The 22,168-nt window shown below is 37.9% G+C and overlaps 1 protein-coding gene across 2 annotated transcripts in view; it reads left to right on the plus strand.

Moving 5' to 3' along the window:
* The window catches only part of STARD9 (StAR related lipid transfer domain containing 9), a 104,575-nt gene that overhangs the window by 35,505 nt on the left and 46,902 nt on the right, over positions 1 to 22,168 (plus strand). For both annotated transcript variants that reach the window (XM_082760996.1, XM_082760997.1), the window contains exons 4-9: positions 11,415 to 11,531; positions 13,599 to 13,631; positions 13,718 to 13,779; positions 14,386 to 14,498; positions 18,905 to 18,974; positions 21,547 to 21,619. In XM_082760996.1, the coding sequence (XP_082617122.1) occupies positions 11,415 to 11,531; positions 13,599 to 13,631; positions 13,718 to 13,779; positions 14,386 to 14,498; positions 18,905 to 18,974; positions 21,547 to 21,619 (468 nt within the window). The remainder of the gene's footprint in view (positions 1 to 11,414; positions 11,532 to 13,598; positions 13,632 to 13,717; positions 13,780 to 14,385; positions 14,499 to 18,904; positions 18,975 to 21,546; positions 21,620 to 22,168) is intronic.

Below are 22,168 nucleotides of genomic sequence, written 5' to 3' on the forward strand. Positions count from 1 at the left end.
TATAATGTGTAAATCTTGAAGTATCCATTAATAACGCCTGAAGTTATGTAAGTTGTTTTCTGTGTGGAAAGGTTTATCACAACTGTATCCGGACTGAGTCAGATAATGGTACAGTATCATAAGCTGTGTTTTTTGGATTGCATCACTGTTGCATTCAGATTGTGGCTGCTGTTTTATAATTCCAGTGATAACGTAAGAATCCCTGCTGGGCAGGAAAAAAGGGATCTGAGATGAGTGTGTGGTTTTGTAAAGGGAGATGAAAATACCAGGTGGTATTTTTGGGATAGGTATCTGATCTTTCAGGTTGATGTTTAATATAAAACACCAGCAACTTTTTAAAAGGAGGGGGCAGTTGTGCCCATGGTGTTGAAGCACTTTGGCAGTTCTAAAAATGTCAAATTTTTGTCAGAATATTTATAAATTAGATTGATGTAGTAAGCATAGTTTTTATTTTTTATCAAAATTAGAGAGGTTTTTGATAATCAGATAAAGTCTATTTTCATGATTGTGTAATTCAGTGACAAAACAGCAGAAATAGTTTCTCATTCTCCCACCATCCACCCAGAGGAAAAATATATACTTGTAACGTTGTCTATGACTTTTTCCTAGCACTTTACAGTTTACGTAAATACCTTAACCAAGGCTGAACTTCCATGCTGTTGAATATAATGTGTGTGTAAGTACATTATGATGCACACAATAAACAGCTTTTGCACTGGAAAAAGTTACAGCTGATAAGATGGACAAAGAAATCGTTGTGTTCCACAGGGGGAATTAAAGCACACAGGGATTTAAGGACAGGCAGGAAGCCTGTTGGCAGAGCCAAAACCTGAGCGCTCTCAAGTTCTCCTGCAAATGCCCCTGCCACAGGCCAAACTGCTTGAGTTGGAGGGAAGCCTGCTCTTTCACTCTACTATTTCCTGTTCGACTGGGAAAAGAGACTGAAAAGGCTGGACAGAGGGAAGGAAAAGAAGTAATCCTAGCTGTGAAGCTGTGGCCTCTTAACAAGAGGGAAGAAATTTTCCCAAACTAACTGACAAATGCCTTGTTTTTTTTTCCTTCCTCTCTTTGATTTGAATGGGATAATGTTGCTGAAGTAATCCTAATCTCACAGTAGAGGTTTCTGTGCAGTTGATCAGCATAATGCACTTCCCTTTGCTTGCATTTCCTGTGTGCAAAAGTCCATCAGCTAACATTTATTCAATATTCTTTAAGAGAAAACACGTGCAGAAGAAGCCTGGCATTATTGGAGCAAAATCCTAGATTTATTTTCAGATATTTTTTTCCTTGAATCCTCTTTCTGCCTTTTCTTATTGAAATTCATCTTTGGAATTTTTTGGAGATTGTGGAACAGAGGTGCTCATTATTTTGGCAGGAAATGTTCAGTTATGAATTTTATTTCATGATTTTTTTCACCTTAAATGCAGGTCTTGGATGCTGTATATCAGATGAAGAAGCAATTTTAAAAACAGAATTGGCACAGACAATAACAGCTGTAGGTGGGCCAGTTTCTGTAAGGAAACCATATGAAATACGAGGTACTGCATATCTGCAGTTCATAGTGAAGGTGGTAGCAAATAGATACTACAGAACTGAGCTTCCTATGTCTTACTATTCAGAAACTTGCTTAAACTGTCCTGACCTACATGTTGAAAGCAATTTTATGTGTAAGTAACAGTAGTCCTTTTAATAAGCCCATTTTGTACCAGCATCTGCTGAAATTGTTTTGATCAAGTCCTGAAGTTTTCTGGCTACGGATGAGGCATCTTTGCTTGTGTGCATGGCAAGTCTTCCATGGAAATTGAGCAGATGAGTTTTTTCAGCATTTATAAAGTCAATTGTTCTATAGTGAAAAGCAGCTGTTAAATAGGACCATAATGGTCCTATTTAAGTTCAGTCTCTTCCTCTTTCATTAAATCAGTGGTATTTTTAAAGGCTATTTTTAAATTGTGCTGTGCAAGAAGATAATCTTCTGGTTTTGGCCCTGGTTATGAACCAATGGGAATTTAATGTTAGTATTCTAAGTTTAGGCTAATGTTCTATAGTACAAGCCGTTTTCTTTTAGTGAGTTGTTTGTTGATGTTCATGGACTCTGACTTTAAGAAGTGGTGATTTTATTTATTCAAATCCTTTTTCTCTTTTTAAATTACCAGAAGTGTTTATTCTTTTCTCTTTTTCCTTGACCACACTCCCCTGGAGTTTCTGAAGTTTCCAAGATAAGTTTAGATTCCTGATGATGATATTAAATATTGTCTATTTCAGACACTTGCAGATCAGGAAGCACTTACTGTACCAGTAAGACATGATAAACCTTTTTATGATTTTTTTTTTTTTATTATTCCTAAAAGGTGTAGCTCGTTCCTCCCTCCACCTCTGCTCTGGTCAGAGTTGGTTCTGGCCTGTTCATTGTAGTCTGAGCCAAATCCAGACATTGCTTTCCAGAAGTTATTTAACCTTAAAATCAAATAAAAGTAATTTATCAGTGATGTTCCCTTAAATTTGCAAGCGTGGCATTGCGTGCTGTCCCTGGAGGTTTACTGGATTTTTTTTCCATGTCACTCGGAGACTTGGCATGTATTTCACTTTCCCAAATTATTCAACCCTAAGGCATAACAGACAATTTACTGTAGTTTAAAACAACTCTTTTTTTGTTTCCTTCTGCAATTCAGATCCTGATTGGATTAAGAAAGGACAGCTTTATACTCTTGAAGTTCATATTGCCAAAACTTCATTCCTGTTAGAATGCCCCCATTATCTTTGAAATTAAAGTATTTCTTACTGTAGAAGGGACATTATCACACAATAAAGAGATTGTAGTTACAATGTCAAATACGTATTTACTATCAACAACTGTCCTAGTTGCATATAATTAATTCAATGAAAAGTCAAAGATGCTGATATTAACTGGGCCTTGTGCTAACTATTCACTAGCATTGATTCGTATGCATTAAAGGAGAGTTTAATGATTGCCAGCTGTTTGTCAGGATCAAAAGAAATGTGACAGCCAGCATGCTTCTATCTTAATTTGTGTGTGATGCATAGAAAGGTTGTAATATAACAAAGTCCCAAATCATCACTGTTGATAATAAATGTCTGCCACTTATAGTGTCTGGTTGGATGTACTTCATGCAACAGTTTATTTCTTCTTGGCACTAGCGCAAAAATTATGTATTTTCATTCCAGAAGAAAATGCAATCATGTGTCTGGTATGCATATTTGTATGCACATGTGCGAGTCTTATGATAAAATGTGATATACTCAGGCTGCTCTATAGCGTATTTTTCAGTGCCTTAAAAGCTCTTTGTAGTAGCTTTTCTTCTTTCTTAAATATTTTTGACTTTGAAGCCAGCAAGAGATAGTTGAGAAGGCCTTGTATTGAAGGCTTGTTGAAATAACTAATCTAAAGAGAATGTAACTGAGGGAGGTGAAAGATGTTGATCAAATCACTGGTATTCCAGTGCACTGGCTATGCATTTGGAAAATAGTTTCTCTACTTTGGAGAGATGGTGTAATAGTTGAAGGCATTGATGACTGCAAGGTCCTTCTGCACTTCTGGGCTAGGATCTTGTAAGTTCCTGCATCAGCTGATGCAGTGTGTGCTTGGACTCTCCAAAGCTTTCATCTTCACCACAGTAGCAATTACATACCTCGTATGCACAAGTGCAATTTATATTTCAGCCTGATAGTATAACCAAAGAGGAATGAAAAAGAGTTATTTGTATTTAAAGGGTCTAAATAAATGGGTCCAAAAATCTTCAAGAAAACAGGTGAGATTAAACCAAATATAGTTATATTTTTAACTGAATGAAAAAGAGAAGTAGCCTCACTGACATAAACCTGTAAACCTTAACTTTAAAAAAAAAAAAAAAAAAGTTTTAAATGCTTTTTTCTAGTATGGATGAGCTATGACTAATGCTGTAATTTTTGAGAAATTAAGTTCTGTGATTCATTATCTGAGTTAGAAATAAGCTGTAAAACTTTAGTTGCTGCTTAAGAATTGGTAAATGTTGTACCTTAGTAGATAACAAGTCGGTTTTATATGATCCTCCATGGGTTCTTAGAGGCAGGACTCCTACTACAATCTTTGTGTGTGCTTCTAACACAGTACAGCTGCTAACGTAAGATTTCAGTGAGTGGCATAACTTCCCTGTTCTGCAAGTACTCTTCTTTAACTCTTTGTTTTCTTGTGCTTTCTAATGGAGTATTGAAGTACATTTTCAACTGTTTCAGTGATCTGTTTTTGTGCTTGAAGTAAATGATTCTTATCTGTTATATAAACAGGCTCAACCCCAAGTATGTTCATATTGCAACAATTTGGACAGCATTTTGGTATACCTGAGCTGCGAGTTTAAGGCATTTTAGCTAAGTTTTAGACCATTTCCCTTTTCTCCAATCAGTAATAAAAGTCCTATACTGAGGACTTGTATGAATCAGGATTTACTGTATTTGAACTGGAACCTGGCTGTTTCAGAATGAGCATGCCAGCAAAATACTGTAAGTGATAACAGTTGTCTTAGTGCCCTCTCATGACTTCTTCAGAAAGATGTTGTTTTATTCACTGTTAGTAGAGCTGGAAGGTAATACATTTGTTTCACAAATCACCATGGGATATGTACCAGATACAGCTGGACGAGTGCAGAAACAAGGCATAGCAAAGCAAGTTAAGGCTTTACTGAAAGAAACATTCTTGCATGGAACAAACTAAACAGTGCCAATCACGTAGAGCAGCCACGTATGGAAGACAGTCTTTTCAGCTAAATGGCTTACTCTCTGCAGGAAGCTAAATCCAACTCGTGTTCTTTGACCAGAACACGTTCTTATTGTCTTAGTTTAATTTCAAAAGCAAGATGTGGGAGAATCCAAGAAGAATCTTCTATATTATTCTTTTCCTAATGATCAACAAAACCCGTGATTTCATTCATTATATTCTGAAATATGCTAGTGCATGTGTCTCAAAGTGATTAATCATAGCACATTTTGTATAATGTGCAGCTGTTGATGCTGATGGATATTTGGACTAATGCCTTTGATATTAGCACAGAAAAAGCTTTAATTTTGGTTATTTCTTTATTTTTAAACAAGTCATAAATTCATTGCTGTGCTCTGCTTCTCAAATTTATCTGCAGTACACTAAAACTAAGAGGCTTTTCTGACTAAATTGAGACTTTCAACTAAACTAATTGTAATTTCTACTCACAAAATGAGGGAGGGTAATTTATCAGAACAAATACAAAACAGTCCAATTCAGCTTTTAGTAGGATTTCAGTAAATACTTTTTGAAATTATAATTTATCAACATAGGGTTATGGCATTGTCTTTGGAATTATCCAGTTTTGTTTGTAGTAATATATCTTCTCTTAAGGCCCAATTCAAGAAGGGCTCTTCTGGAACATGTTCGAATTAAAGCATCTGAATAGCCCTGTATATTGAATGGAGAGTAAACGTAACAGAGTGTAACGTACCTGGGACTTTGGAGTTCAGTGCTCTTCTCTCAAAGAGTGCAGTGTAGCTGGAGAGATACAGAGCACCATAGTTGGCACAGAACTTCCACAGCAATTTAAGCCAAGATCCCATGGAGGTTGCTGGACACTAGCAAGAACATCCCACAGTTTTCTGCTTACATTTTACCTGTAGGAATATTGGACCATAAAAACATTAAATAAGTTGCACAATGCCATGCAAAAGTTTCAACAACAAAGCTAGAAATAAAATGAGGTTCTTCCAAGCTTCTAACTTTCTGCGGATGACACAGCTAGTGTTGCTATCGCAAAGGTTTGGCAGCTTGTGAAGATTTTCTGTTATAAATAGATCAATTAATAACTCCTAGAGATCTGTGACAATCCTTCAGAAAGAAATGCATTTCTTAATGAGGAAACTATTGTAGAATTAAGATACTTTTCATGGCTACATTTATTTCAATTGTAAGAGGTTCTACCATACGACATACAGGTTTCTAAACCAAAATGGAGTACACACACTTCTTATAGGCCACTTCTGTGTATACCATGAGACATGCAAAACTCCTGATTTTGTTAGATATTGATACTTTGAAGGGAAGGGAGCACACACTTGCCCTGTTCCTGTTACTTCCAAGATGATAATACTCCTTATATTTTCTTATTATTTTCCTTTATACCACTTGACTCCAATCCCATCCTGTTTGCTGCCAAGTCCTACCCTGTGGACTTCAGATCTACAAAACTTCTGATTTTTACACTTCTCTCACTGAGGTTCTTTGTTCTCCATTCTCAGTCTAATGGTTTCCCGTGCTTTGGCTTCCAAACTCAACCTTTCTTTCATCTTTCCCACTAACTTTTTTTTCAGTGGACATGACTCCCACCTTTCATCCCTTAACTTTGCCCAGTTTGGCTCCATCACCTTCGTCTTACCAGTCCCAATTTCTTTCCATTCTTTCCCTTCACTGTTACTGGTTTGCAGTAGTCATTTTGCCTAGTTGTTCCCCAACCTTCTCTCAATCTTCGGATCTGTCTCTTGCCATTTTGAACTTAGCTCAGATTCTTTCCTTCTTCCTGTGTTCACATTCCCAGCCACTGAAAGTCATTGAGCTGCTCACTTAAGAGGAGCTTCCTCTTCTGCTCTGAACTTAAGTGTTTTGTCTTAGATGTGTTCTGGATCACAGCAGTCCGGTTTGGAAGCTCAGTTAAAGTCCTTCTCAGCTCATGAGCTGGAGCATGCCCAGAGCAGGAAGAATATACAAGAGAATTAGCTGTTGAATGATAGAATATCTCAAGTTAGAAGGGAAGGGTCAAGTCCAACTCCTGAAATCTTAGTTTTTACTGAATATGTGGCAATTGCAATCTATTATCCCAATTTCATGAAGAAATGCAATTTTGCAGTGGCTGTCTGTTTCTCACCCACATTTCCCAGTAATTTTTGAACAAACTGGCTAGGTTGAACCAGATTTGAAAGAGGGGTGGAGATCTTGGGTATTAGGTTCCTACAAGTTCTGTGTGCTAGCTGGGTAGGGAAGGTACCCTAATAGTGCTTCTACTGCATGAAAGTTCAGGGTTCACTGCAGGCCTTGGGGAAACAGTTGTGGTGGCTCAAGGACTGTATTACGATCATTTTGCATGATGAGTAACTGGTATCTGTAACTGGTGAGTCTTTATTGGCCTGCATGCTCATTTGAGTTCTGAGTGCCTGTCTTGTCCTTGGTGTATAGATTTACTGTCAGCGATTACTTAAGCAGATTTCTGAACTCATGAGACTGATCTATAGGCTGTACAATGTCAATGAACTTGACTTATAGCCTGTGTTGATGGATGATTCATGCCAAGAATCAGTTACAGTGATTTGCAGTGCTGTCATTAATTCTCAGATGCTTTTCCAAGTAACTTTATTGAAGAAAAACACATTAATCTGTTATAGAGATCAGCACCATATTTACAGCATCACTTCCTTAAGTACAACTTCACTGAGAACAGGGGGATTGAATTGGTATTACTGAAAAGAAAGGTCAGAATTGCTGTTTAAGATGTACCTCGCTCGATGTTTATCACTGCAGTCTAAAACAATGACATGATTATGGTCAAGTGTTGCATGCTGTTCAGCTCCAGGTGTTAGATGTGATTGCTTGTTTAGTTAGCAGGTTGTCACAACTATTGCAGGGTCCCTGGAACAAATCATCACTAAGTTTAGAAGCAGAAACTATGCTGGGACAGCATAGGGACATACTGCATACTATCCACATGTGGCCAAATTCAGTCAAGGTATAAAATGCGAAAAACAGTGAATTAGGAGCAATGGAAGATTCAGAACATGTTGTGAAAGAACTCTGAAACAAATAGAGGGTCAAGTTCCACAGTCCTTATTCATGTAAGAAATCCCACTGTGCTCAGTCCTGCTGAATCCCACCAATCAAGTAAAATAAAAAGCAACAGAACTAATTGCACAGATTGCTATATTTATGCAATTACTATTTTTAAGTAGAGCTTCCATATAGAAGATGGGCTGTAAGTAAAAACAGATGTTGAAGCACTGCTACAAGCAACATCTGAGAAAACCCAACCCCCAGCTTAATCCCTGCTTTTGTATTTTCCCACAACTCAGAAGGCAAGTCTCATGGACAAAGTGCTGCCTGTGATCTTATTTTATACTTTCCAATATGTACATGATTTACAAGGAACATTTTTCTCTCAGTTCTGGTTGTGGAATCAGGAGACACTTAGATCTGAAGAGCGTAACAGAATAACTGCTTTTGTAAAAGCTCTGGGAGGATTTTTAGTGGTAATTCCATTTTGCTGCTGGAAAGAAGAAACTTTCCTCTCCCCTTACCACATCAAGTACAACTTTTCCTACTTACCTAAAAGGTTCAGAACCCACTTTGTAATTGTTGTTCTGTTTTTTTCACCTTTCTTTAGTCTGGTGCTTTGAATGGACAGCTTTCACTTTTTGCCTAGCCCACTAAAAGTGTACTGTGATGCTAACACTCAAACTAATTCCTGGGACTGAACTTTCTTTTTCTCATCTCTTCTCTTAAACTATGCGCTTTCCTTACATGGTGGCACCTTAAAATTCACATTTTCATGTGCTTCTTCTGTACTATTCATTTCTTAAGCCCCTTCTCTCTTTTTGTGTGATCTATATACAGCTTCTAAACTGATGGCAAATATTTTGTTTCTATGCACCTCTATATACAAATATTTGTAAAGTAGCGTGACAGTATTTTTAATTTCACCATAACTTTTAACCATCGCACTATAATGTGAGTTATTTTTTTCACTCATCCTTCAATTATGCACCACTGATGTGTTTTGCTATTATATACTTTAGTTTTTCTGTCTTTAAAAAATGACCTTTTTATGGTATATTGTTCCTCATAAGGCATTACTAGCCACATGTGTTGCAAACAAACTAGGAGTTCTTTGTTTGTATTCTGGACTTTGTGCTTTCATTTAATTATTTAAGACTCCAATTAATTGTTCATAATAATAAACAATCCAGTTAAGGAAGGATATGTAAGGTCACTGCCTCCTGTGCACTCCTGGAGCTGGGGGTCCCTCCTGCCCATCCCCTGGATGCCAGCCCTATGTGCCTGGAGAGCTGGAGCTGTCTTTATCCCACAGTGAGGAATGGGGCAGCTGCTTTCTACTTTGTGGGTTTAACCAGGCATGAGTCTCGGTCTGCATCCCAACAACACAGCTGCTGGCAGGGACAGAGGCCGCAGGATGCTGATGCAGCCACCCCTGCAGACTGCCACAGAAGCACCCCATGGGCCTATCTTATGTTCTTGCCTAGAGCCTCAGCAGCACTAACTGCTGTGCAGGTCTTCTGCTTACCTGGTAGCCCAGCTTGCTGCTCACTGGCAAATGTGCCTGTGCTCACAAGCCCCGTTGTGCTGAGTCCCTCAGCTAAGAGTATGGGCCCTCTGTCTAATATTCTTGGCTGGATTGTGGACCTTCTGCTCACTGGCACATCCAGTTTGAAGTTTACCAGCAAACTGCACAAATGCACATCAACACATACTGTGTCAAGAGAAAATGTCAGCCCTCCAAACCCCTCTCTTCCCATCACCTTCCTGGCCACCAGCTGGCACCCAGGCCCTCAACTCTGAGGCTGAGACCCTTGCTTGCTTTACCCTGATACTTGGCACCTGGAACCCAGGCCCTGTGACCCATGGTCCCCTCTTTATCTGCTGATACCAAGACACAGCCTGCTCCCGTTCCTTTTGTTGCTGGTACATAGGCCCTGCGGCACACAGTCCTGCTCCAGGAGCTGGCACTTAGACTCCCATTCACCCCATTTGCTGGCACTGCTGGCGCGATGCCTGCTCACCTTCTGGCTCTGTCACTAGCCCCAAACTCACTCCAGTCTTGCCAGCTGCTGGCACCTGGTCCTTGCAGCACATGCTTGGGGTAGAGTGTATGGTTACATGGGAACATCAAGAAATTATTTAATAAGAAAATAGGACTGACTGTGGTGGACAGGTATGGGGCTCAGTCAGACAAGCGTACTGATCTTCTGCGTATGTGAGACCAGACGCTCCTACACACCTTCCTCCTCCCCAGTCCCCTTCCCTTAAACATACCTTCACAAGCTTTGCATAGCCCTGCAGTCGCACCTCAAGTATCCCAAATCTTTCTGTTCCTCTTATTTCCCCTGGCTTGTTGCTTAGCAAGTCCAGCTTGGCCCTCTCCAAAGCTACACATCATTTTCTTCGTGGCCCACCAGAGACTGACTGGACCCTGTCTCTGCCTCTGTTGACCCTTACCTAATCTGTGTCCATATGTTTTGTGTTACTTTCAGTGTTACTTATGACTCTCTTTGAATTGAGAAGGTCCTCGGTCTGATAATCTGAATGAAGCAGATTCTACATACGTTCTACATTCTACATACATTCTACATACATCCACGTTCTACATACCTTTACACGTATAGGCAGGGGTAGTCAAATTCTTCCAAATGGGGATGTTATTGATTCTTCAGATTAAAATTATCTTCTTGTCTCATTCTGAGTTGAAGTATGATCTGAAAATAAAAGGCTCAGGAAGGGGATTTTAATCTCTTCTGGACAGTTGAGATGGAGTGGTGATAACTATGAAGTTCATTTTTCTATGGAATTGTATATCAAATGAATACATTTATCTGTCTGGTGGAGAACCAAATGACCTGGTAATGGAAATCCTATGCATCATTCTGTATACCTTAGCTAGTTTCCTGTGTGAATGGCAAAATTGTTAATACTTGCAACGTTTCTTTTGAAAGGCTAATGCTGTGTTAAGGGCTTGGCAGCCTGCCTACTGGAACCTTTTGATCCCATGTGTGCTTTCTAGAAAACCTTGCCAGGTGTCCTTTCAGTAGGTCTGTGGCAAAGCTTTGATGTTCTGAGAACATGGCCACAACTTGGGGCAGCTGGGTCTCCGAAAAGAAAAGGGAAAGCAGAATGAACTATTATCCCAGCCTTGCAGTGTGGTTAGTCTAGCTGTCACGGCCCAACTTTTGCAGTTGCAGTGAGACCAATGTGAGGTCTGAAAGCCACTAAGGCAGATTTGGTAGTAGCCATACCTGGCTCTGTGTTATGAGCAGCAGAAGGCACATCACTGTGTGTGACTTTTCTGCTAGATTTATAGTGAGGGCTATAAAAATATGGGTGGGTGGGGCAAGAGGATCCTCAAGAATTTATACATCTTTTGTTTTAAGCGTAAAATAAAAGAAGGCAGGCAGGAAATCACAGTTAAACAGTGCTCAGTTTGTGCTTGGCGTACCAGTGTCTGGATGATCTGATGGGCGAATGCTGGACACTTAACATTGTTCCTGATAAATTAGAAATACAAATGCTATGAAGTTCATTGTTCATATGGTGTTGCTAAAGCTGAAAGCTTCACAAATAATGCAGAATGTTTCTAGGGAGGTATGTTACTCATGGCCTGTTCTGTGTCTATTGGTCTTTCCAGGTGTTCCAGGACCTTGGCACTTCTGTGTTGTCAGGTGCATTTAGAGGATACAACATCTGCCTTTTTGCATATGGACAAACAGGCTCAGGAAAAACTTACACAATGATGGGAACACCTGTGAGTTACACCATTTGTTTTACACTTACAGTTGAGGATGGGATGTAGAAACATTGTTTTATTCTTAAACTGTCATTATGGTGCTGGTTTACCAGAATGCTTACGTATGTTTTTTCTTGGTGTTTTTTTATATATAAAATAAGAGGCAAGCCTTTACACTTAGGTAAATAACGTAGCATCAGCTAAAAAAAATAGCAAATGTGGTGGTGTTGAAATATTTCTTATTTCTTTATCTTATAATTTGTGAAACTTATTGCTGTCTTAGAAGACAAAAAATCTATATCCCTGAATGGTTCTACTTTTCAGAAAAGTATAGCTCAAGATAATGCTAAGTATTCCTTCTCATGGATTTTTTTTTTTTTTTTGGCAATCTTAGCCATGCTGAAATTAAATTATGTTCACAAAAATCTGGAAACAATTCAAATAAATGCTTTTATAACAAGCTTCATTATCTACTTGAGACATTTATCTGTTGCAGAAGCTATACTTTGGCCTGTAGAAACTAATATTTGCTTTGCTTACAACTTTGAAATGAATTGAATGGTGTTTTTAGAAACTGTTGCATTTTAAGTTACTTGGCTACCAGGAGCCACTTACAGTGCCCTTTTACCCTTGGTACTTAGTTTGATGGGAGTCAGTTGAGGAATTGCTGCGTTTGGCTGCAACGCAAGGTGATTTGATCTCTATCCATAAATGTTATTGGTTGTTGGTTAAGTGTGAGTTGTCTGTTAAAAGGAGAAATTCTATTTTTTTTTTGTTTTTTTTTTGAGTGGGCAGCTCATGCTAATTAGCTTATGCTAATTCAACTTATAAAGTGAAATACAAACAAAATTTGTTCAAGCTTCAGAGATACAAAAAGACTGTTCTGGCATGGTTTGTGCTTTTGACAAGAGTTTGGGTTTATTTACTTATTTTTAACCCACAGACATCACCAATTGAATTTTGTCAGATCATGATCTGATTCTCTGTTTTGTTTTAAATCAAGCTTAACTCCGTGAAATGTTAAAATAAAAGTTAAGGAGAGATGAACTAGGCTATTTGTATTAAATTATTTTGAAAATATTTTAGCAATTCGGAATAGCCAACTCTTGAAATTATCATTATTTTTTTCTAAGGAAATTTCCAGGTAGTCATGTTTCTTAGATATTTCTGGCTGATAGAGAGGTTTGTTTCTCTAATGAAATCCAGATTTGATTTAATCTTTAGTAATATGCATTCACTGTGAAATAGTGTTCATAACTAGCAAGAATCAAGTGTTTGGTCTAAACTGAACTTTTGTCCATGGAAGTACATTTACTTGAAGAATCTGGAATTTCTCTGTACCCCCAACCCTCTTTGAGCATACCCTCCAAAAGCTTTTCATGCTGTTCAGCAAGGCGATTCCAGCTAAGCCTGAGAATCTTTCTCAGGGTGTTGCAGTCACCAAAGTGTGAGCAATCATGTCAGAACAGCTTGTTACACAAAAGCAGAGCTGTGTAGCCTGTTGAGGCAAATTTTAAATTGGGTAGTTTGAGTGTTTTTAGCAGCCAATATCTTTTCTCTGACAGGCCATATTTATAACTCTGGAACTGAAAGTTCTGTGATGCCATAGCACAAAAAATAAAGTAGAATAAGGAAAAACAAAATACTGGAACCAGTCAAAATAGTCTGTATTTTCCTGACTTTATCTGTATTGCAACACCTTTGACAAAGGCATGCCCAGCGTCTTCACATTGAACAGTGCTTAGATCTAACCCAAGAAGTCTCTAAATTTCTTATTGATGCTGTGTAATTGCTCTTAAATGACCTTTCCTACGAGAAGCATTTTCACTGAAGCTAAGACAGGTGACATTTCGCAGCACACTAGTCCCATGCTAGATGCTTCAGCTGGAGTAGTAGGGCACTGCCATGCTGTTATGAACTGCAATACAGAGTGGTTTGTGTTGTAAGCTACCATACAGTCATAACCGCAGTGCTGTGCCATGATTCCATCCTTTTCATATTATTTGGGTGTTATTTAAAAATTAATTTTGCAACAATGATAAAAAGTATATTGTTTAATTATTTTTTTTGTGTTGTTATTTGAAGGCATCCATTGGGCTGACACCTCGTATATGTGAGGTACTTATTTTTTATTTCACTTGTAATTGTTTAAGCTGTTAGATTTTCTTGATGGATTTAAAATGTACATCAACTGGTTTGTGCAGGGCCTCTTTTCAAGGAAAGATGATTACTCAGACCAGACAGCATCTTGCAGAGTAAAGGTCAGGTAAGTTTGTCATCATTTTGGGAATCCTATGGATGCTTTCAAAAATACATTCCAGTAGTCATACAAAGCAGAGACTAGTTTATTTTGTTTCTGTTTTCTCAGATAATAATAATTTTGGAACAAGGAGGAGAACACAGGGGAATGATGAGAAAGTGTTGGTGTTAGTTTTCCATCTCACTATAGATCTGTCTGTTCACTTTTGTGTAGACAGCTGAATTTGCTTCCTGTTTAACTCGTAAATTTGAGCCATAGTTCTCCATTCCCTTCCATGGTTTCCACTGGCTTAATTAAGCACTGCATTTAGAAACTTGAGGATTTAAGCTTACTAGTGTTAAAAAAGCAGATTTTTGAATTTTTAAATTGCCTAATGCCTCTTGCTTCTTGGAAGTTTGCTACTCTTAGTTCTTTAACATGCACTTTGTAAGAAGGAGCAGTAACAGAGATAATGAATTAATTAACTTTGTTGTGAATGTCAATGCAAGATTCAGGTAGTTACACTAGGTATATTCTTTCTGTTTTTTTTTTTTTTGGTTTTTTTTTGGTTGTTTTTCTGTGTGTGTTTTTTTCCAGTTGCGTACACTTAACATTGCATTTTTTGCTTTTCAGTTTTCTAGAAATATATAATGAGCGCGTCCGAGATTTGCTAAAACAGTCAGACCACAAGAAACCTTACACACTCAGAGTCAGAGAACACCCTGAAACAGGACCATATGTACAAGGTGAGAGTGGGCTTCACTACTAGCATCAGAGATTTATGTAAATGTGTATCAAGACTTTAAGTATTGTGTATGTTGTGTCCTGATTCTCATTGCTTCCACTCTTCCACAGTTACTTTCCTCAAATATTTTTCTTGCTAATATGAACACGTATAATATTCTGCAAGCTTTGCCTCTGTTATCCCATGGACTGTATATCCTGCACTGTTCTGTTTGTCTTTCCAGGTGTAGGTCATGTATGAGCCACAGTGTTTTGCTTTTGTTGTTTCACATCTAACTTGAGCAAGAGATCCACCAACATCAGCTCTAAATGGATTGTACAGACCAGCCTAAGGTCCCTTTAATATCTGTTTCAGTCCTTGGCAGCAGTATTTTTGTAAAATAATAATAAAAAAGTAGCTGCTTGATGTTCTAGATTGCACCATGAGAAGCAATTAAAATCTATATTACCCAGATGAGAACACAATATGCTTAATTTCCGTTCTTAAAACTCAAAAGGCACAGGATGGGTTATATAAGTCAGTTATACAAACAAAAACATCACATACTTTTTAACTCACACTTGCAACTACAGTCCCTCAGGTGTCTTTGTGTTTTCTAGTGAATCATAGCTTTCAAATCAGGTGACAGAAGAGACTGGATGAAAACAAAAATCATTTATGTTTCCATTCCAGATGTCTGTCTTATTTTTAGTTCTTATCTTCTCCCATATTTTTTGTACTTCCAGTTCATTTCCACTTTTGATTGATACCTTTTCTTCAGGGTCTTGCATAGCTTTAACTTGGAATCTGGCCACTGTTCCTTTGTAAATTATCACTGATGTAAAATTTGCCTGCTACATTGCAGTTTATCTGACCAATGTCTAAAAAGAGTACCATATCTCAAAATCAGTGCACCAGTGCAAAATTGTACAGTGTAACTTTACAGCCAAGATCAGAAGGAAGAACCTTTTCTGAACTGTTGCAAGTTTCAGAAATTGGTAAGTTTGTTTAGAAACCAAATGTACCCATTTCCACCTGCCTTGTCTCTGCAGTGTGCAGAATTCCAAACTTGCCTCTGGTATGAGAGTCTCTGAAACTGCTTGGCTGGCCACCAATGGGTTGTAACACCTGGGAGGTATACGTTTAATAAGCAAAATGCATATCACACAGAATTTTATTGGTTCTATCACATGAGATCAAATACTGATTAGTTCTGTCTTTTAAGTACAGAGTTCGTTTCTGTTCATTTTGTAAATTCTTTTTTTCTCTCCTGGTTCAGTTGTCTCCTGTTTTTCTTTATCACATCATTACATGTCATATTGCTATCCTCAATTCAGAGATTTAAGCTGAGATATGACAGCAGCTAGGGTGACTTGTTTGAGTCAGGGATTGAATGGCCACCTGCATATCAGTAACAGTACATCTGACAGTTGACGGTTGTTACTGATTTCTCTCAAAATTTGAAATGAGCATTTGGGAAGTGTTTAACTTGCATGGTCCTATACACAAGAGACTATCTGGCATTCTGGTCATTTCAGCTGTGTTTTCCCAGCACATCAGCATCCTGTTCGAGGAGAGTTGGAAAGTAGATGAATTGATGGTCTCATTAGTATGGCAAACTTATCATTCTTTGAAAAGCAGATCCATAGACATTTGGCCTTTATTGAGGCCTTTCCAAGATTCTCTTTCTACCTGCTCGTTATCAGAGAACATTACTGTTGGTGGAGTACAGATACTAATTATTTTCTTTTTGCAGCTGCTTATTCACCACACAAGAAAAGGTCTTTAAACTGCTTCCTTCCTTGGCAATTTTCATCCCTTTTCTCAGGACTGTATCTCCAGTGATTCCTTGGCTACATATAATGGAGTTTCCTTGTTTCAAAAGTAAATGAAGTTATAGCTTCTGCCAATGGGCTGGCTAGCCTTTTGTCACTATTTTGTCTTCATCTGGAACTTTCCAGGCCAAGTTTGTTGTTTCTATTCCAGTTCTGATTTTTTTTTTTTATTTCATTTTACCCCTTTTGAGTAAGGACTTACTACTTACACAAATCTAAAAATGCTGGGTAAAACAGTTCTGTGTTAGAGTACTGAAATATCCTGTAACAGTTTCCTTTTGATTAGATTTTGTAATTTTGTAGTATAAGGGAAAAGGATAATGCAAAAAGGTTAACTTAAGTAATACCCAATTTGTTAAGGACTAGCATCTGTGTTTGCATCATACTTCTTGCAAGCTATCAGCAATTGTGAAGTTTGCAGACTTTGATGAGGTGCCCTCCAGTGTACTGACAATGTGTCAGTTGTGTGGTTGGTGTCAATGATACCCAGAGTACAGTTTGCAGTTGGATGAAGAACAGGCAGAGGAAAATCAGAATTTAACCCTTTTAAGGATGGTTAGTTGCTCTGATATTCACATTATCATGGGCAATGTATTTTCCACTTGCAAGCCCAGTCAGGAAGTCCCAGCTCTGAACACTAAGTGTTTTGAATAGTTTCCAGCCCATCATTTTTCCACGTAAGGGCTGTGAGATTGTAGCCTTTAAAATGCTAAAAGTGTTCCAGTGCTTTAGATTGGAATCGTTTCAAACTTCTCCCTCACAGATGGTTGCACTGTTAAGGAATCAGCCTCTCTTAAATCAGGAAATGATGCAATCTATTTTGTTTCTGAGACGGATTTCTGGGGGAGATTCAGTCTTACTCTGAGACAGATTTCTATATGAGCAAGAGGTTTTGATCTTTCTGTTGGACTTGAAGATGACCTTTCTTTCTCCACCACCCAGAAAAAAAACACTTTGTTGTTCCTTCTCAAGCAATATTTACAAATTTAATTTACCTTATTGAAAAACAAAATGTTTTAGAACTCTGTGTTAGATTCAGTATTCCATTACTTAGGGAAATGTGGATAGGCAACAATTTCTTCCATGCTGTCATTATATAAAGTATTTTTATTCAGTTAAGTAAAACCCTGAAAAATGGTAGGGGAAAACAATGTATGATGGTTTCCATATTCTGAGATATGAAGATCCCAGAACTATTGGAAAAATAAGGCCTCTTTCTCAAATGGAAAATGTGATGACTTCTGGAATTATTGTATTGGAAAGCAACACTGGAGAGCAGAAGAAAAGCTTTGCTTTGAAAATTATCCTATACTTTGTGTGTGTGCAAGTATGTGAGGGGCTTTTTTGAAGTGTGGGTGATTCTTTTTTTGTTTTTTTTTTCTTCATGTCAGAATATATTCTAATTCTTTAACAACTATCTTTTTTTGTTTTCATTTAAAGCTATGTAACCTGTTAATATCTAAGGATGGACTCTCTGACAATGTCAGAAATACCCATTTCAGTCTTGTTGAATTTTATATTCGTCTTGGCTCAAGTTCTAGCACTATATATGTTATTTGGTCCAAATAAATTACATTTTTTTTTCAGTATTCTGCCTTCATTCACACTTCTGTGGTCTGCAATAAAACAAAACCTGAATCAGTGCAGTCATGAGGGGGAAAAAAGTATCCCTGGACTGCATGAAGACTTTCTTCACAACTTGAGGTTTTTTTTAGGAGCTGCTGCAGTACAAATGATAACTAATCATCACCATAAAATGCAAATGAGGCACATTAAACCAGATTTATGTGAAATACAAGCCTGTTGAAATTAATTTTGTGTGTCTGCTAGAATTTGCATATTGTAAGGTGCTGAAAATGCCACTACAGCATAGCAGTGTGCTGCCCTCCACTGGGGCCATGTTAGTCACAATGATCACTGATTCAGTTGGCTCTGCAATGCAGTATTTCTTTCATTTGTTTTCTCCGTGTTTGTGTTTTGTGTTTTTTTTTTTTACCCCTATAATAATATAATAATAAAATCAACTACAGAATGTACAGGAAGCAGAAGATGTAAAAAGGCCACTTGTTTCATATTTGAGTACCCTCTGGGGAGAACAGTGTGAAGACTCCTCAGTGTTGCAGACTCAAATATAGTTAAGTAAATGGTAAATATTCACAGTAGGTAGTTCCCAATTCTGTTAGTCATGTGAGCAGAACCATTATTCAGAGGCAGTGACCAAAAGCTTCTTTACAGGCTGTGAACCCAATTAGTAGCAATGACATAGCTGAAGATTTCTTACAGAGCTTCAATTATACATATTTTTAAATACCATTGTTCTACAGACAGGTTGGAAAAGGTCTGTACTTTAAAGGTACAAGGCTTTTTTTTTTACTGATGTCACTGCATCTGAAAGGTGTACTGCTATATTTTATTTTTTTAAATCATAACTAATTGAGCAACTACTTGTAAAACGGGCTGATGTCTCAGTAGTATTGTTATGCTTCTGATGTTTGGATGAATTGTTATTATTATTTCCCAGTGATTAATAAGATGAACTGATTGAAAATTCCTGACAAAAATATGCATTCAACTCTTTTATAATCTTTGGCAGGATTATCTCAGCATTTAGTTACAGACTACAAGCAAGTTGTAGAACTTCTTGAAGAGGGAATAGCTAAAAGGTATTTTCTAAAACAAACGATCTTTATTTAACACTTCTTTCACCATATTTGGATTTCATTTATTTTTGTTTTACATCCAGTGTTGCCAATGCTTTGTCTGTGATACAATGTCAGATACGATGTGTGATACTACATATCTTCATATTATCCACAATAACAGTGACAAGGACTCATGAAGTTGTTTAACGAATTTGTCACATTTCTTCATAACTGAACCCGTGCTGATTTACCCACAATATTCTGCCATCTGTCTGGAATAAAAAATGCATGCCAGGAAAATGTTTTGTTGTAAACAGGCTTTATTTCTTCTCCACTTCCTTATGTAGACTGCATAGCTTTCAACTCATTTGTTAGTGTAACTTAACAATGTATAACAGCTGAAAAGATAGTGTATTTGTTTTACAATTATCTGTTAGAATTTTATAGTTCTGTTGTTCTTACTCCAAATCACAAACATCTGCCAGGACAGAAGTGTGGGAATTGGCATACCGGTGAAGTTGACAATTTTGGCTCTCATTAGTCAAGATTTTTGTTTGTTTGTTTTAATTTTTTTTTTTTTTTACAGGCAGCTTTGGACATCAATACAATTGCCATTAAAGTGATAGAAAAGGGTATAATTTGAAATGACCCCCCAAAACCAAATCACAGTTCCAAGATTCAAATTACTTCTTATTATAAGAAGTGTTGAGATGTTAGAATATCAGTGGCACTGTGAAGTAAATAAAAACTAAGCTGCATTATCATAAAAACATAGAATATACAGCAGGATTAAGTTTTGCTGCTTCTGCTTTTAGCAATCAATAGATGTACCTCTATGATAAGAAGGGAGCTTTTTGGAATAACTGCAAAATTCCAGTCTGCCTACTAGTGTTGTCCTACAGTGGTCTCATTGCTGAGGAAACAGAAGATACAGAGAAAACAAAATCAGAATTTCAGTATTTTGTGTGTAGGTTTCTTTGATGCTGAATTTTCAAACCTTGTCACTTGTGTGAAGCCACGCAACTTCTCTTTCTGGGTAACTTTTCAAAAATTGTTTTGGATTATACTCCTATTTACCTACGGTCTTTATTTTTATGAAATATTCTGCTGAGTATTTATTAGCACATTATAAATGTAGTCTGGCTAATTTTAAACATCTGCAGCCTGGCATGTGCTGCCCCATGTAAATCAGCAAGCTCTTACAGGGGGAGAAGGGTGGGGAACAGATCGCAGTTGTCTCACATGGCTGTAGGCAGGAGAGGAGCTGGTGGGGCATGATGGCCCGGAGGTTTATGTAGGAAAGATCACGCCCTTGCATATGGCTGGTGCCTTTCACTTTTGCTTTATAAACTTCAGTGCTGTTCCCCTGTACTCTCTGCCCTTTGTAGAACTGTTTGCTGTTTTCTGCCCTTTACCTAATTGTTTGTCTTCCTCCTCCAAGATCTTGGAGATTAGTTCACCTTTTTCTGCTTCCTCAGTTAAGGCTCATTTATAGTTATGATGCATTAGACTGCTTGTAGCTTTTGGCAGTGCCTGGTCACGTTTGTGAAGTTGTAGAAAGCAGGGAGCAACAAGTAACAAACAGAGTTCTGCTTTTGGCCTCCTGTGGTAGGCTCGCAGCTGCTGTGCTCTACTGCAGTTAATTTTTGGAGTACTCTGATAGCTGGGCTCAAAACAAAGACATGGTCCCATAGTCATTGTTTCCGCTACTAAAAGTACCTGCTTTTGTCAATGTAAGATGAACAAAACTGATGCTGAAAGCTGCACATGTAACTGATAATCAATAATGAGTAATTTTGTATTCAAGAGAAACTTCAAGAGTGGCAAAGGAAAGGATCTGTGACTTGGTTTCAGCTGTGGGAAAAACCTTTCATTCATTGGTTTGTCCAAACAAGGACAAGACGGACAAGGAAAGTAGAATTTCCAAAAGTTTGTTACAGAGTGGAAGAGTGCCACTGCTGCTCCTCCTCCTGCATCTGGTACCTGCTAACCAGAATGCATGGGTCAGAGGGCTAGAACCTGAGGTCTAACCTGTCCATATGGGAAAGGCAAGCAAGTGCTATGCAAGTGAATCACAATATTCATTTGGTACTTGTAGGCTTGCTAATCTCATTGGCCTCTTCTAATGGTGTAAAACTGCTGCAACAGCCCTGTGACAGAAGAGTTACCCGAAAATGGTGTAGGAAGCTTTTTGGATCCTTTGAAAGGTTAAGAAATAAAAATGAGAACAATATGAAGAAAAAAGTATTGGGCCAGCACATTCAGTGAAGTTTGGGGTGTGCTGTGTGAGGCTATGACTGTCTGTACTTCTTTGCTGTGTTCTACCCTCCTGCAACCGCTTATGCCTGTACTGCAAGACACTTTGGGATATTTCTTCAGAGTGCTGCTGGAAGGCTAAACCAACTTTAACTTCACTGTTGGTTTCTATCTGTCAGGTTCTGTGACTGTGTGATCATATCCAAGAATGCAGCATACCGAATTATCAAATTTTCACATTCCTTCATCTTCATCAACTCTGCTCTGTTTATTTGTGCTTCGTCTGAATACAGGGAAATCAGCCTGATGTAATTGAATGGTTTGCTCTTCTTTCTAGAATTACAGCAGCTACACATATCCACAATGCCAGCAGCAGATCTCATGCTATCTTCACCATCCACTATACTCAGGTTAGCTAAAAATAATCCAACTTCCTTTTCACTCTATGAAAAGCATTGTTCAATGTGTTGAGCATTGTTTAATTGTCACTGTTCTGTGCTGTTTGTAATAATCTTGGTGGAAACTGTTACTGATTTCCTTTGGATCACACTGCAGATGTATTACCCTTCCTACACTGCCTGATGTGTTGTGTTTACGGAAGTATTCTTGTTTCTTTATACAAGCTCATAATTAGCAGTGATGCCAAAGACTTGCTGTAAAAAGAAATGTTTAAAGCTTTACCCAGCCCTTTGAAATGCATTATCCCTTGTTAGGATGCTGTGAAAATGATCTGTGGATATGTTTGAAGTTATGTTTTGTCACGCTCATTTAGGATCCTTAACTGAAGTATATGTGGCATTAGTTTAATGCCAAAGTTTTGTATCTATCCAGCATTTCAGATGTGCTCATCTCTTTAGCATTTGGCATCCAGTCCTCTCAGAGACAATGCACCCTTTCTCTGGAGGAATTATATCCTTCCCAGGAAGGGAAGTCTTCCAGTGATCCAATAGACCTTTTCT

Source organism: Aythya marila (assembly GCF_965140915.1).
Source record: "Aythya marila genome assembly, chromosome: 5".
NCBI classification, from domain to species: domain Eukaryota; kingdom Metazoa; phylum Chordata; class Aves; order Anseriformes; family Anatidae; genus Aythya; species Aythya marila.